The following is a 17,860-nucleotide window of genomic DNA, read 5'->3' on the forward strand; positions in this document are numbered from 1 at the left end:
CGGCATAATGAGTGGACTGGCGCCCACTGCGAGTGTACCTATAGGAGCGAGGTAGACTATGACAAAGGTTAAAACAACGGGATTCTAATATCCCATAACTCTTCGCAACAATGGGACCAGCTACGCTAGTTAGCAACGGCGCTGGTAATTAGCAATGGCATTGGTCCCAGATTTGTGACGACATTGTCTTAACCTGTATATTTTCAACCTAGCATAGGAGGCAGTAAAAGCAGGAAGTGTAACCATCAATATGCTGTGATTTGTTGATTCAACTCAACTGGCGTTACAAAACCTACATTCCATTGCATGAGCCACATCAGTTAACATCAACTTGAATGAACATTCTACATTGCAATGGAAATGATTGCGTCACAATACCCGGCAGCCATTGCAAGTGTACCAATGAGTTTACGTGTCAAATTGCAAGGGTTAGAGGTTCGAAGCCCAGTCTATTCATTCTATATCTATGTAATCTGTTTCAATCTCCATCTGTCTTACACACACACACACACACACACACACACACACACACACACCCTCCTTGCAAAACATAAAGACCCACACAGCTGAGGGTCCTATTCAATCAAAGCCGGTAACTAGTGAAAAACATCATTCTTCATGAGCTCCACCTGCTTTCTGACTGCACAGGAGGATTTGTTTTTGTTTTTGCTTTGCCTAACTCAGAAACCTGATTACTGTAATGGTTTTTGAGGGAATGAGGGAACTGTTCACTTAACAACATTTTCCTAATGAGTACATTGCAATGAAAACATGGTTCTCCATCATGGATTTAACATGGCATGGAAACAAACATAAATATTTAACCAGGCTTTTAGAAAGGGAATTAACATGATCATCATCTATTCTAGGAGTTGCTGCGTCGTGTTCATTAGGGCACACAATGGAAAACATTTTGAAACACTTTTGCCATGGGAAAAAAAAAACATTTGCATTTTATATTGGACAAGCCAAGGTAGACCCTCGCTTGTTTCAGTCTTTTCTATCTTTTGGTACCCAATGAACAATACCTTGATGTTATTTGTGTCATCCCAGATGGAGGGAATAGCTCTAGTAATGACAGAGTTTAAGGGTCTTATGAGGCTTCCTTGGATTCCATGATTAGTCAATACAATTCAGTCAAAACATAACTTTGTGAGAATGACTGCAAAGCAGGTGCTCTGGAATCACTTTTTCCCTTGGATCTCGGCTCTCATAATCATAACCTTAAACATTAGACCAAGATCAGCATCTAGGGGATACTTCCCCCTACACCAAAGCAGGTCTTACACCTGGTATTCTTTACTGCCCAAAAACAAACCTTGACTACCGCTTTCACACTTCTGCCAAGACAAAATTATAAAAAGATAAAAACCATTAACACAGTCAAAATTGTTCTCATTTGTCAGATTGACTACTTGGTCAGTCTGCTGGTCTCTTACAACAAACATAAATCAGAGAGGATGTGCATGTCCTCAATAAACTGCTGCATTCAAATAACGACAGTGATACTTTACTCTACTGCTAATTGTGGACAGCTGGGAAAGAGGCTTCCCCTTAATTGATTCCAGATGCAGCCCAGCCAAGCTCTGCTATAAGCTATTGTTTAGCCCCTGATCAAAAAGGATGTTCCGGACCTCACAACAAAGAGGGTCATTATCTCTCTGAAGGCAGCAGCGGAGGACTGACTGAAGTTTCTGACAAGTTCTGGTAGTGTGACATTTTCAATAGAGGTGCTGTCACTCCCCAGCGGGGCTTTAAGCCTGTTAAGACCGTTGTGGATAGATGGACACACACAACTTGGGAGTGGAGGGGGGGGGAATAAATCACACTTAAACATGAAATGAACCACTGGCCATAACACACACACACACACACACACACACAGATGCGCACACACACACACATTCCTTGAGCAGGCAGCTGAAATATGCAGATCAACCAACACTGGAGGACAGACACAGACAGAGTTTCTTCCCTTCCGTTCTCACTGCATCCCTCTCTCGTTCTCTCTCGTTATGTCTATCAATGGCACCAATGCTCTTACCTTAGTTGTGACAATGCAAAGACAATCCATTGCGGGCAGAAAAGCTCAACCTGTGCTTGAATTCATCGCCGCCACAAAATTAGTGAGATGGAAAAGAGGGGGAGAAGAAGAAGAAAAAAAAAAGAAAAAGAGGGGGGTGGGGGAGAAGAGGAGTAAGCCGCCACAGGAGAGAAGGCACGCGGATAGCTGCTATCGGAAGTGGGGCCCCTCTGAGAAACTAGATTCCTCCTCCACAATGCTGAAGGCATTCATGATCCTAACGCAATCTTAAAGTCCAGCACACATACAAATGCATGGTCTTGCTCGCCAGCGAGCCACAGGCTTGGCCCCCTCCAACCTGAGAACCTGCTCCCTCTCCTCTCCTCCTCTGCTTTCCCAGACGATGACTGAGCGACAGTGTGGAAAGGGAAAAGCGCGGAGGAAGAGAGCCGCGGTGATGCTGATGCTGAGACGGAGCAGCAGCATTTCAGTGTGTGTGTGTAGGCTGCAAGACTATGATGAGTAACCTTGAACACACCTGTGTAGGCCTAGGCTTTAGCTCAGTGGGCTAACGTGATTTTTAAAACATACACAATAGGAAAGTTTATAGAAACCGGACAGCAATGTTTGACTTTGTTGCAGAGACAAATCTTTACACTGAGTAGTCGTGTGCCCATTACGGACAAAGTGGAATTTATTGTGAAATTCCATGAGAACATTTGGTTGAATCACCAATCAAAAAAAATAATGATTGCTTCGCAGTTTAGTCGTTTTACTGTAAAATATAACACTACTTGTTTTACTGTAAAATACAAAAGTCTACTCTATTTACGGTAATATAAAACTCTACTTACAAGCCCTGATATCTATATTTAACCAAGATCATTTAATTGTTCTGGAAATCCAGCTGAAAGTGTATGAAATGTCCAACAGAGAGAAGCAGCTCATAGCTCAGAGAATTTGTCTTTCTTAATATGCAGCAACATGGCCCGTCAGAGGAGGCTGCCCATAACACACAATGGACACCAGGGACGGACTGGGACCAGAAATCGTCCCGGACATTTAAACACACAGGACCATTTTTTTCCCTTGAAGCACACACACTGGCTGTCCCTGATGGAGACCATTAACTCTTGTTATGAAACACTTCTGTCATTAAAAACAAGAGAAGAATACCTGCGTGTTCATCTTGACTCATTATTTCAACTCTTATAAGATATTCATGTTAACTAGCCAGAAAGTCACCCAGAAAATGCATTACCTTTACATGCATTACTATTTTGTCATGATACATACTTATATTGGCTGTATCTAAAACTAAAATACATTTATGAAAGGATTTGAGAGGAAATGCAGCTCCTAAAATGCTATAATCAACATGCTATAAGGCCCAAAGAGCTTAGCTAACAAGCCCAATGCAGACAAATGAGTAAACTATTCCTACTCCTAGTTAGAAATAATTGGAATAATTGGATTACTGTACTTAAAACATGCGACACATTTGCAAACTAACAACAATCTAAAATTACATATGGCAGTTCTCTTCGAAACATGATTCAGAAATTAAGCGGAGCCAGTTCAGAAAGGAAACCAATTAGAGGCAAGAATCATTCATGCCTACGTTATTGGGTGGTTATTTAAGCTTTACGGGTCTGCTCTCTCACTCTGCTGCCACTAGATGGAGGCAGTGTATGTGCAAAGTTCAAGACTGATCCAATGAACCATTGTATTTCTGTTCAAAATGTTGTATCAAGACTGCCCAAATGTGCCAAATTGGTTTATTAATACATTTTCAAGTTCATAACTGTACACTCATCAAACAATAGCATGGTATTCATTCACTGACATATTGTAACTACTGTACATTGAACAGTGCCGTTAGATTGACAATAATTTAAATCTTATGCCAATATCAGATAGGTCTATGTCCTGGGAAATGTTCTTGTTACTTACAGCCACATGCTAACCACATTAGCCTATGTTAGCGCAACCATCCTACGGGGGACCTACCGATCCTGTAGAGGTTAGATATACTGAACAAAAATAGAAGCGCTATATGCAACCATTTTGGGGATTTTACTGAGTTACAGTTTATATAAGGAAGTCAGTCAATTCAAATAAATTCATTAGGCCCTAATCTATGGATTACACATGGCCGGGAATACAGATATGCATCTGTTGGTCACAGATACCTTAAAAAAGAATAGGGGCGTGGATCAGAAAACAGTATCTGGTGTGACTACCACTTGCCTCAAGGAGCGCGACACATCTCCTTTGCATAGAGTTGATCAGGCTGTTGACTGTGGCCTGCGGAATGTTGTCCCACTCCTCTTTAATTGCTGTGCGAAGTTGATGGATATTGGTGGGAACTGGAACACGCTGTCGTACACGTCATTCCAGAGCATCCAAAACATGCTCAGCGGGTGACATATCTGGTGAGTATGCAAGCCATGGGACATTTCTGGGACATTTCAAGCATTCAGGAATTGTGTACAGATCCTTGCGACATGTGGCCGTGCATTATCATGCTGACACATGAGATGATGGCGGTGGATGAATGTCATGACAATGGGCCTCAGGATCTCGTCACGGTATCTCTATGCATTCAAATTGCCATGGATGAAATGCAATTATGTTTGTTGCCTGTAGCTTATGCCTGCTCATACCGTCACCATCCGCTCGCCCAAACGACACTATACATGTGTTATGCGGTTGTGAGGCCGGTTGGACGTACTGTCAAATTCTCTAAAACGCATACCATAACCCAACTGTCACCATGTGGCACTCTGTTCACAACGTTGACATCAGCAAACCGCTCGACCACACATAGACATACACATGGTCTGCGGTTGTGAGGCAGGTTGGATGTACCGTCAAATTCTCTAAAACGCAGTTGGAGCCGGATTAAGGTAGAGAAATTAACATTAAATTCTCTGGCAACTGATCTGGTGGACATTCCTGCAGTAAGCAAGCCAATTGCAAGTGCCCTCAAAACTTAAGACATCTGTGGCATTGTGTTGTGTTAACCCAAACTGAGCAATTGGGGGAGAAGGGCCTTGGTCAGGGAGGTGACCAAGAACCCGATGGTCAATCTGACAGAGCTCCAGAGTTCCTTTGTGGAGATGGGAGAAACTTCACTATCCCTACGGTGAAGCATGGTGGTGGCAGAATCATGTTGTGGGGATGTTTTTCAGCAGCAGGGACTGGGAGACTAGTCAAGGTCGTACAAAAGATGAACGAAAAAAAGTACAGAGAGATCCTTGACGGAAACCTGATCCAGAGCGCTCAGGACCTCAGACTTGGGCAAATGTTCACCTTCCAACAGGACAACGACCCTAAGCACACAGCCAAGACAAAGCAGGAGTGGCTTCGGGACAAGTCTCAGAATGTCACCGAGTGGCCCAGCCAGAGCCCGGACTTGAACCCAATTGAATATCTCTGGAGACACTTGAAAATAGCTGTACAGCAACTCTCCCCATCCAACCTGACAGGGCTTGAGAGGATCTGCAGAGAAGAATGGGAGAAACTCCCCAAATACAGGTGTGCCAAGCTTGCAGCATCCTACACGAGAAGACTTGAGGCTGTAATCGCTGCCAAAGGTGCTTCAACAAAGTACTGAGTAAAGGTTTTTTTTTTGTATCAAATTTGCAGAAATGCCTAAACCTGTTCTTGCTTTGTCATTATGGGGTATTGTGTGTAGATTGATGAGAGAACAAAACTATTTAATCCATTTTAGAATAAGGCTGTATCGTAACAAAATGTGGGAAAAAAGTCAAGTGATGAAAAGACCCAGTAATGTTTTGCCGATGACAGACTAACGCCATTCGAGTAGCACAAGATATCACGCTGCTTGACTGCTGAACAGTGTTAGCACGTAGCACCCACACATTTGGAACAGCACAGGTTGGTAGATATGAGTCACGCTCAGTGAGCTGCATCAGGGTAGAAGATGCCTTCATATGCACTATGTACAAACATGCATGATAATGCACATAAACTTGTTTACTACTCTCATACAAATCATGTGCCATCATACTGCAATGCTCCAGCAGATGCTGTGTAAGGGATAGCTAGTGTTGCCCTCTATGCAACCACAACCTCCCTGTGTGCTTTTGTAATAATAGGAACCATGCCATAACACTATGTGCAGATAATACAGAACATACAGCCATGCATGAATAACACAACATCCACCTAGGTGATGTATACGGAGTCTAACCAGCATTTGCTTCCACGTTGTGATGTTGGCAGCCATGCCATATACATACTGTGTGTAGAAAAGGAAGAATATCAACTTACACCTGAATGTGCGAGCATTTTTCACAGCATTAAGAGTGGCAGCCGAAATGCATAATATAACTATTATGTAAGACATGAAAAGAACAAAATGCACAGAAAATATAATTAATACCAGTACTAATACACGATGACTAGAATGAAGTGATTGCTACAGCATATGATACAATAGCATAAGATAAGAATAACACCAGTCCTTAGAAAAGTACTAGAGCTCCAGAGTTCCTTTGTGGAGATGGGAGAAACTTCTAGAAGGACAACAATCTCTGCAGCACTTCACCAATCAGGCCTTTATGGCAGAGTGGCCAGACGGACGCCACTCCTCAGTAAAAGGCACTTCACAGCCCGCATGGAGTTTGCCAAATGGCACCTAAAGGATTCAGACCTTGAGAAACAAGATTCTCTGGTCTCATGAAACAAGGACTGAACTCTTTGGCCTGAATGCCCACCGTCACGTCTGGAGGAAACCTGGCACTATCCCTACGGTGAAGCATGGTGGTGGCAGCATCATGTTGTGGGGATGTTTTTCAGCAGCAGGGACTGGGAGACTAGTCAAGGTCGTACAAAAGATGAACGAAGCAAAGTACAGAGAGATCCTTGACGGAAACCTGATCCAGAGCGCTCAGGACCTCAGACTTGGGCAAAGGTTCACCTTCCAACAGGACAACGACCCGAAGCATACAGCCAAGACAAAGCAGGAGTGGCTTTACAGCAACTCTCCCCATCCAACCTGACAGAGCTTGAGAGGATCTGCAGAGAAGAATGGGAGAAACTCCCCAAATACAGGTGTGCCAAGCTTGCAGCGTCCTACACAAGAAGACTTGAGGCTGTAATCGATAAGATAAGAATAACACCAGTCCTTAGAAAAGTACTACTAGAACGCAAGATGGACTACTAGAACGCAAGAGGAGCGTCTATGTAAAATGCATGACACATGATGAAACATGCTAATAAACAGTCTAAATCTACTGCTGCAAGTCAGAAAAAAAAGTCAATATAACTACACAGCTCTAGGAAGAGTCTCCAAACTTCTTCCATTTAAGAATGATGGAGGCCACTGTATTCTTGGAGACCTTCAATGCTGCATACATGTTTTGGTACCATTCCCCAGATCTGCGCCTGGACACAATTCTGTCTCGGAGCTCTACAGATGATTCCTTCGACTTCATGGCTTGGTTTTTGCTCTGACATGAACTGTCAACTGTGGGACCTTGTATAGATAGGTGTGAGCTTTCCAAATCATGTCCAATCAATTGAATTTACAACAGGTGGAGTCCAATCAAGTTGTAGAAACATCTCAAGGATGATCAATGGAAACTGGATGCACCTGAGCTCAATTTCGAGTCTCATAGATAAGGGTCTGAATACTTGCACTACCATTCAGGTTTGGGCTCACTTAGAAATGTCCTTGTTGTTGAAAAATAAGCTATTTTTTTGTCCATTTAAATAACATAAAATTGATCAGAAATACAGTGTAGACATTGATAATGTTGTAAATGACTATTGTAGCTGGAAACGGCAGATTTTTAATGGAATATCTACATAGGCGTATGGAGGCCCATTATCAGCAACCATCAATCCTGTGTTCCAATGGCACGTTGTGTTAGCTAATCCAGGTTTATCATTTTCAAAGGCTAATTGATTATTAGAAAACCCTTTTGCATTTAAGTTAGTATAGCTGAAAACTGTTGTTCTGATTAAAGAACCAATAAAACTGTCCTTCTGTAGACTAGTTGAGTATCTGGAGCATCAGCATTTGTGGGTTCGATTACATGCTCAAAATGGCCAGAAACAAACAACTTTCTTCTGAAACTCAGTCTATTCTTGTTCTGAGAAATTAAGAAATGATGCTGGCCTTCTAGGCAGAGTTGCAAAGAAAAGGCCATATCTCAGACTGGCCAATAAAAATAAAAGATGGGCAAAAGAACACAGACACTGGACAGAGGAAGATTGGAAAAAAGTGTTATGGACAGACATATCTAAGTTTGAGGTGTTCAGATAACAAATAAGAGCATTCGTGAGACACAGAAAAAATGAAAAGATGCTGGAGGAGTGCTTGACGCCATCTGTCAAGCATGGTGGAAGCAATGTGATCGTCTGGGGGTGCTTTGGTGGTGGTAAAGTGGGAGATTTGTAGAGGGTAAAAGGGATCTTGAAGAAGGAAGGCTATCACTCCATTTTGCAACGCCATGCATAGCCTGTGGACGGCGCTTAATTGGAGCCAATTTCCTCCTAAAACAGGACAATGGCCCAAAGCACAGCTCCAAACTATGGAATAACTATTTAGGGAAGAAGTAGTCAGCTGGTATTCTGTCTATAATGGAGTGGTCAGCACAGTCACCGGATCTCAACCCTATTGAGCTGTTGTTGGAGCAGCTTGACCGTATAGTACGTAAGAAGTGCCCATCAAGCCAATCCAACTTGTGAGAGGTGCTTCAGTAAGCATCGGGTGATATCTCTTCAGATTACCTCAACAAATTGACAACTAGAATGCCAAAGGTCTGCAAGGCTGTAATTGCTGCAAATGGAGGATTCTTTGACGAAAGCAAAGTTTGAAGGACACAATTATTATTTCAATTAAAAATAATTATTTATAACCTTGTCAACGTCGACTGTATTTCCTATTCATTTTGCAACTCATTTAAAATATATTTTCATGGAAAACAAAGACATTTCTAACTGACCCTAAACTTTTGAACGGTAGTGTACTGTATGTAAATTAGGTATTTAAATAAATAAAAATGTTTTCTAAAAACCTGTTTTTGTTTTGTCATTAAAGGGTATTGTGTGTAGATAGATGATGAAAACAAATATTTAATCAATTTTAGAATAAGGCTGTAATGTAACAAAATGTGGAAAAAGTCAAGGGGTCTGAAAACTTTCCAAACGCACTGTATATCTGAATGACCTGATAAAAATCTATGGAAATTGACTAGATAGGGCCTGTGAGAAGAGGCTCTCTGTATCATGCTTGTGAAATTCCAAAGCAAAAGTTCAGGGCCGAGTGTGTTTTCCAGGAGGGATTGGCTCTGTGAAGGCCTTGGTGTTGGCTGTGTGGGCGAGAGGTGGCAATTACTGCTTGTGTCACTGCCTTACATACAGGGAGAGAGAGAGAAAATAGGGGGAGATAGGAAGATAGAGATAGGGGCGAGGAACGATGTAGAATGGTGCATGAAAGCGACAAAGAAAGAGCGAGAGAGCACAAGAGAGAAAGAAAGAGATAAAAAGTGGAGGAAGGCCTTGAGAAAGAGGTTGTAATAATATGCTAAGCTCCCCCATCTCGACCAAGCTTTTTATGTCATATGTTCAGGACCCACAAAACAGGACTCAGACTTCTCATGCTACAGCAAACACCTTCACTCCTCTGACTACCTCTCCCTGTTCGGTGTTTTCTATCCCTCTATTTTAGGGCTTCCGATTTCAATGAAAATTAGGAATATCATATTGCAATATGAATCTATTGTAATTCGATTTTTGTTTGTTTTGCCAATTCTCCTTAAATTTTGTGTACTGTAGATCAATGTTTGTGAATCATGGGACCAATACCTACATCTGCTGTATTTTGTCCCAACAGTTTGATGAGGTAATTATACTGAACAAAAACACAGTACCAGTCAAAAGTTTGGACACACCTACTCATTCAAGAGTTTTTCTTTATTTTGACTATTTTCTACATTGTAGAATAATATTGAAGACATTAAAACGAAATGACACATATGGAATAATGTAATAACCATATAAGCATTAAACAAATTCTTCAAAGTAGCCAATCAGTGCTGTGGCAAGGTACGGGTGTTATACAGAAGATAGCCCTATTTGGTAATAGACCAAGTCGATGTTATGACAAGAACAGCTCAAATAAGCAAAGAGAAACGACAGTTCATCATTACTTTAAGACATGAAGCATTTCAATAACTTTGAAAGCTTCTTCAAGTGCATTGGCAAAAACCATCAAGCACTATGATAAAACTGTCTCTCATGAGGACCACTACAGGAAAGGAAGACTCAGAGTGACCTCTGCTGCAGAGGATCAGTTCATTAGAGTTAACTGTAACTCAGATTGCAGGCCAAAAAATGCTTCACGGAGTTCAAGTAGCAGACACATCTCAACATCAACTGTTCAAAGGAGACTGTGTGAATCAGGTCTTCATTATCGAATTCCTGCAAACAAACCACTACTAAAGGACACCAATAATAAGAAGAGACTTGCTTGGGCCAAGAAACACAAACAATGGACATTAGACCGGTGGAAATCTGTCCTTTGGTTTGATGAGTCAAAATTCTTGATTTTTGGTTCTAACCGCCGTATCTTTGAGAGACGCAGAGTAGGTAAACGGATGATCTCCACATCTGTGGTTCCCACCATGAAGCATGGAGGAGGTGTGATGGTGTGGGGATGCTTTGCTGGTGACACTGTCTGTGATTTATTTAGAATCCAATGCACACTTATAACCAGAATGGCTACCACAGAATTCTGCAGTGATATGCTATCCCATCTGGTTTGCGCTTAGTGGGACTATAATTTGTTTTTCAGCAGGACAATGACCCAACACACCTCCAGGCTGTGTAATGGCTATTTGACCAAGAAGGAGAGGGATTGAGTGCTGCATCAGATGACCTGGCCTCCACAATCACCCAATTGAAATGATTTGGGATGAGTTGGACTGCAGAGTGAAGGAAAAGCAGCCAACAAGTGCTCAGCATATGTGGGAACTCCTTCAAGACTGTTGGAAAAGCATTCCAGGTGAAGCTGGTTGAGAGAATGTCAAGAGTGTGCAAAGTTGTCATCAAGGCAAAGGGTGGCTACTTTGAAGAATCTCAAATATAAAATATATTTTGATTTGTTGAATCACTTTTCTGGTTACTACATGATTCCATATGTGTTATTTGATCGTTTTGAGGTCTTCATTATTATTCTATAATGTAGAAAATGAAAATAAATATATAGAAAAACCCTGGAATGAGTAGGTGTGTCCAACCTTTTGACTGGTACTGTATAAATGCAACATGTAAAGTGTTCGTCCCATGTTTCATGAGCTGAAATAAAAGATCCCAGAGAATTTTCCATACGGACAAAAGGATTATCTCTCCAATTTTGTGCATACATTTGTTTACATCCCTGTTAGTGAGAATTTCTCCTTTGCCAAGATAATTAATCCACCTGACAGGTGTGGCATATCAAGAAGCTTATTAAACAGCATGATCATTAAGTGCACCTTGTGCTGGGGACAATAAAAGTTCACTTTAAAATGTGCAGTTTTGTCAAAGTTTTAAGTTCCTCGGCGTACACAAGTTCCTCGGCGTACACATCACAGACAAACTGAATTGGTCCACCCACACAGACAGCATCGTGAAGAAGGCACAGCAGCGCCTCTTCAACCTCAGGAGGCTGAAGAAATTCGGCTTGTCACCAAAAGCAGTCAAACTTCTACAGATGCACAATCGAGAGCATCCTGTCGGGCTGTATCACCGCCTGGTACGGCAACTGCTCCGCCCACAACCGTAAGGCTCTCCAGAGGGTAGTGAGATCTGCACAACGCATCACCGGGGGCAAACTACCTGCCCTCCAGGACACCTACACCACCCGATGTCACAGGAAGGCCATAAAGATCATCAAGGACAACAACCACCTGAGCCACTGCCTGTTCACCCCGCTATCATCCAGAAGGCGAGGTCAGTACAGGTGCATCAAAGCTGGGACCGAGAGACTGAAAAACAGCTTCTATCTCATAGCCACCACTAACATTGAGTGGCTGCTGCCAACACACTGACTCAACTCCAGCCACTTTAATAATGGGAATTGATGTAAAATATATCACTAGCCACTTTAAACAATGCTACTTAATATAATGTTTACATACCCTACATTATTCATCTCATATGTCTACGTATATACTGTACTCTATATCATCTACTGCATCTTTATGTAATACATGTATCACTAGCCACTTTAAACTATGCCACTTTGTTTACATACTCATCTCATATGTATATACTGTACTCGATACCATCTACTGCATCTTGCCTATGCCGTTCTGTACCATCACTCATTCATATATCTTTATGTACATATTCTTTATCCCTTTACACTTGTGTGTTTAAGGTAGTAGTTTTGGAATTGATTACTCGTTGGTTATTACTGCATTGTCGGAACTAGAAGCACAAGCATTTCGCTACACTCGCATTAACATCTGCTAACCATGTGTATGTGACAAATACAATTTGATTTGATTTGAAACACAATGCCACAGATTTCAAAAATGTTGAGGGAGCGTGCAATTAGTATATTGACTGCAGGAATGTCCACCAGAGCTGTTGCCAGAGGTTTAATGTTAATTTCTCTACCATAAGCCGCCTCCAACATCGTTTTAGAGAATTTGGCAGTACGTCCAACCGGCCTCACAACCACAGACCACAGACGTGTAACCTCGCCAGCCCAGGACCTCCACATCCGGCTTCTTCACCTGCGGGACCATCTGAGACCAGCCACCCAGACAGCTGAGGAAACTGAGGACTATTTATGTCTGTAATAAAGTCCTTTTGTGGGGAAAAACTGATTCTGATTGACTGGGCCTGGCTTCCCAATGGGTGGGCCTAGCTCCCAAATGAGTGGGCCTACAGTATGCCCTCCCAGGCCCACCCATGGCTGCGACCCTGCCCAGTCATCTGAAATCCATAGACTAGGGCCTAATAAATTAATTTCAGTTCACTGATTTCCTTATATGAACTGTAACTCAGTAAAATCGTTGAAATTGTTGCATTTATATTTTTGTTCAGTATACTTGAATCAAGTGTGTGCTAGACTAGAACAGCAATTTTCACACCATGGCTTTGCTGCCAATTAATTAAATTAAACTTGGGCATAGGGTAAATTTCACTCTGATTCTATTTTCAAGAATTCAATGTGCTGCTCACATCTGAAAACACTTAAAATCAGGTGGCTTGTGCCCTGCTTACTCGTGCAAAAAGCAATGCGTCCAGTATAGCAGCTAACAACTGTTTTCCTGTAGCCCCAGTGTAGCTCTCCCGTAACTAGCAGCCAGCCAGTGCTAAAAGCTCTGTGCCTTAAATTAAGCCTAGTAAACAAGCCAGTGTGTTTTCCCACAGCGGGGGTATCAAAACCCATCTATAACACTGCCTCTTGGTACTGCCTGGAAAGCCATCAACAGTTTAGGTCAACATTCGGTGTAATCTCTTATGCTGTAAATAACCCCTCTGGCCCCGTAGTTTGGAAGCCGCCGATGTCGAGCCCTGTAGGTTTCCAAAACATTGCTGTTGACCGGCCATTTTATTTTTTACACGTGTGTGTTTAACCTTTGCTGTTGACCTGAGAGATGGGTGATTAGATTCTGAATCACTCTTGCATCGCCAGCTCATACCAAAACAACTGCACAAGCTTGCATGCACCAGCCATCACACAACAAGGAACATCTTCACTTTAACAAAAAGAGGCCAGTAGCGTAGTACCACATAACTAAATAGAGCATACTGTATATGGCCCAGTATCTTCTGTGACTTATTTTACTGGTAGTTCCATCCTCCAGCATCGAGGTATACTTTCTCAAACAATTGTCAAGTTCTGGCACTTCAATCATCTTAAGCATCAAATTACCACAGAATTACGCTTCTAAGCAGGCGGATTGACTTGAGTCATCCTAGTGAGGTGCATCTGTGGTGCAGATGAGATGGACAATGTGATGCTCTAAATACACACACACACACAGACTACAGTAGGTAGAGTGGGGCTTCCACATGGTACTCACTTCAGAGACTTTTACACTGATCTCGGTCTGCACCTTCCTACTGGGCTCTGAGCTGCTCCGCTCCCTCATCTGAGGACACACACACACACACACATTAAGTATCATTGTATTATGTTAATAGAATAGGCTTCATTCAAAAACAAACTATTTCCTGAAGTTACACTGTTTCTTTGACCCGTGAGTGCCAAAATAATTGTCATAATACTAAATCAGGGTATAAAATACCATCTCCACAATACAGACATTTGGCCATTAAACCTTGAAGCTGAGCAGTACCTCACTATTTGTTTGACTTTTGGCCAAGGTTATTCTTTAATAAGTACCCCATGTATTCTTGTGTACATGTCCAAGACAAAGACAAATAAATGCTTAAACCTGGCACACAAACACAGATGCACGCATATGCACACACACACAGCGCTTGCACAGTGGACACAGAGATACAGTGGCTTGCAAAAGTATTCACCCCTCATGGCATTTTTCCTACTTTGTTGCCTTACACACTGGAATTAAAATGGATTTTGGGGGTTTAGGTATCATTTGATTTACAAAGCATGCCTACCACATTGAAGATGCTAAATAATTTTTATTGTGAAACAAACAAGAAATAAGACCAAAAAAAAAACTGAACTTGAGTGTGCATAACTATTCACCCCCCAAAAATACCTTGTAGAGCCACATTTTGCAGCAATTACAGCTGCAAGTCGGGTATGTCTCTATAAGCTTGCCACATGGGATTTTTGCCCATTCTTCAAGGCAAAATTGCTCCAGCTCCATCAAGTTGGATGGGTTCCGCTGGTGTACAGCAATCTTTAAGTGATACCACAGATTCTCAATTGGATTGAGGTCTGGGCTTTCACTAGGCCATTCCAAGACATTTAAATGTTTCCCCTTAAACCACTCAAGTGCTGCTTTAGGAGTATGCTTAAGGTTATTGTCCTGCTGGAAGGTGAACCTCCATCCCAGTCTCAAATCTCTGGAAGACTGAAACAGATTTCCCTGTATTTAGCGCCATCCATCATTCTTTCAATTCTGACCAGTTTCCCAGTCCCTGCCTATGAAAAACATTCCCACAGCATGATGCTGCCACCACCATGCTTCACTGTGGTGATAGTGTTCTCGGGGTGATGAGAGGTGTTGGGTTTGTGCCAGACATAGCGTTTTCCCTGATGGCCAAAAAGCTCAATTTTAGTCTCATCTGACCAGAGTACCATCTTCCATATGTTTGGGGAGTCTCCCACATGCCTTTTGGTGAACACCAAACATGTTTGCTTACTTTTTTCTGGCCACTCTTCCGTAAAGCCCAGCTCTGTGGAGTGTACGGCTTAAAGTGGTCCTATGGACAGATACTCCAATCTCCACTGTGGAGCTTTGCAGCTCTTTCAGGGTTATCTTTGGTTTCTTTGTTGCCTCTCTGATTAATGCCCTCCTTGCCTGTTCCGTGAGTTTTGGTGAGCGGCCCTCTCTTGGCAGGTTTGTTGTGGTGCCATATTCTTAACAATTTCTTATAATAGATTTAATGGTGCTCCGTGGGATGTTCAAAGTTTCAGATATTTTTTTATTGCCCAACCCTGACCGGTACTTCTCCACAACTTTGTCCTTGACCTGTTTGGAAAGCTCCTTGGTTTTCACAGTGCCGCTTTCTTGGTGGTGCACCTTGCTTAGTGGTGTGGCAGACTCTGGGGCCTTTCAGAACAGGTGTAGATATACTGAGATCATGTGACACTTAGGTTGCACACATGTGGACTTTATTAAACTAATTGTGTGACTTCTGAAGGTAATTGGTTGCACCTGATCTTATTTAGGGGCTTCATAGTAAAGGGGGTGACTACATATGCACGCACCACTTTTACACTTTTACGTTTTGAATGTTTTGGAATTTTTTGAAACAAGTAATTTTTTTGATTTCACTTCACCAATTTGGACTATTTTGTGTATGTCCATTACATGAAACCAAATAAAAATGGCAGGTTGTAATGCAACAAAATAGAAAAAACTCCAAGGGGGGTGAATACTTTCGCAAGGCACTGTAAGTCTTATACCAACCCTAAATCCCCACTCCAATCAGTCTCACTCTGTTCACTCACCATCTATGCTCTCATTCTTGCATTTAAAATGTGTCCAAGGAAACTGTGCTCACTTCAAATGAATTCAAGCAAAAGATTTAAAAAAGACTGCATCTTGTGTAACAAAATAACAAATAGTGGGATCAAAAACACTGTACCAGATTGCATCAAAAACACTACCACGAATTTTGATACGCCTTCAATTTATTTAGCATGGCTTAATATACTTGCCATGTGTTTCGGAACACGGAACAAAATAACAACACGGACATCACATTATTGTTGTGAGATTTCTGACCCAAATGAGAAGACGGAGTGAAGACATGGGACATAACGTAGCCAGACTTTTCAGGCTCTTTCTTCACAAATGTAACTAGGATGTTAGGTATAAGGTGTAGGGTGAAGCTTCCCCTAGATGCTGATCTGAGATCAATTTAGCAATTTTCCCATGGTTAAGGTTAGGATTGGGGGAGGGAAAGCTGATTCTAGATCTGGACACAGGAGAAACTTCAGTAAACCAACTCAATGCAGAAAAGACAGTATTGGCCAGTGGACAGAAAGCTTGCAGAGGCCACAACCTGTTTTGTGTCACTTTCTACGTAGGGATCCCGTTGTAGAATTAAGCAATAAGGCCCGATGAGGTGTGAAATAAGGCCAAAACAATACAGCTGCGGGCTGCTCTGTTGTGACTAGGGGGCAGTATTTTCATTTTTGTAGAAAAAAAACGTTCCCGTACTAAACGGGATATTTTGTCAGGACAAGATGCTAGAATATGCATATAATTGACAGCTTAGGATAGAAAACACTCTAAAGTTTCCAAAACAAAATATTGTTTGTGAGTAAAACTGTTGCAGGCGAAAGCCTGAGAAAAATCCAATCCGGAAGTGCCTCATGTTTTGAAAGCGCTGCGTTCCAATGCGTCCCTATTGAGCAGTGAATGGGCTATCAACCAGATTACTCTTTCTCCGTATTCCCGAAGGTGTCTACAGCATTGTGACGTAGTTTTACGCATTTATGTTGAAGAATACCCGTAAGCGGCTACATTGCGCAAGTGGTCACCTGATGGCTCCCAGAGTGACTCTCGGTAAAATACAGAGGTAGCCATTACTCCAATCGGTCCTACTGAAAAACGAATTGTCCCGATGGATATATTATCGAATAGATATTTGAAAAACACCTTGAGGATTGATTATAAACAACATTTGCCATGTTTCTGTCGATATTATAGAGCTAATTTGGAATATTTTTCGCCGTTTTCGTGACTGCAATATCCGGGCGATTTCTCAGCCAAACGTGAAGAACAAACGGAGCTATTTTGCCTACAAAAATAATATTTTTGGAAAAAGGGAACATTTGCTATCTAACTGGGAGTCTCGTGAGTGAAAATCCGAAGCTCATCAAAGGTAAACAATTTAATTTGATTGCTTTTCTGCATATTTTGAAAATCTGAGATAACAGGGTGATTAACAAAAGGCTAAGCTGTGTCTCAATATATTTCATTTGTGATTTTCATGACTAGGAATATTTATGTCCGTTGCATTATGCTAATTAGTGTCAGATGATGACAACGGTCCAGTTCACAGGATGGGGTGTCACTCGAGGTTAAGCACGATGCAACAAGGAGTACCTGGATACAGCCCTTAGCCGTGGCATATTGGCCATATACCATAAACCCCTGAGGTGCCTTATTCCTATTATAAACTAGTTACCAA

General features: G+C 41.9%; 1 protein-coding gene across 1 annotated transcript in view; it reads right to left on the minus strand.

Moving 5' to 3' along the window:
- Positions 1–13,946: 13,946 nt before the first annotated feature.
- Positions 13,947–17,860, minus strand: part of LOC112259144 (disks large 1 tumor suppressor protein-like) — an 86,467-nt gene continuing 82,553 nt past the window's right edge. Inside the window, exons 5-6 of the mRNA XM_042327858.1 lie at positions 14,083–14,151; positions 13,947–13,988 (exon numbers count right to left, since the gene is read on the minus strand). Of these exons, the coding sequence (XP_042183792.1) occupies positions 13,947–13,988; positions 14,083–14,151 (111 nt within the window). The remainder of the gene's footprint in view (positions 13,989–14,082; positions 14,152–17,860) is intronic.

This window comes from Oncorhynchus tshawytscha, linkage group LG09 (genome assembly GCF_018296145.1).
Source record: "Oncorhynchus tshawytscha isolate Ot180627B linkage group LG09, Otsh_v2.0, whole genome shotgun sequence".
Classification (NCBI taxonomy): Eukaryota; Metazoa; Chordata; class Actinopteri; order Salmoniformes; family Salmonidae; genus Oncorhynchus; species Oncorhynchus tshawytscha.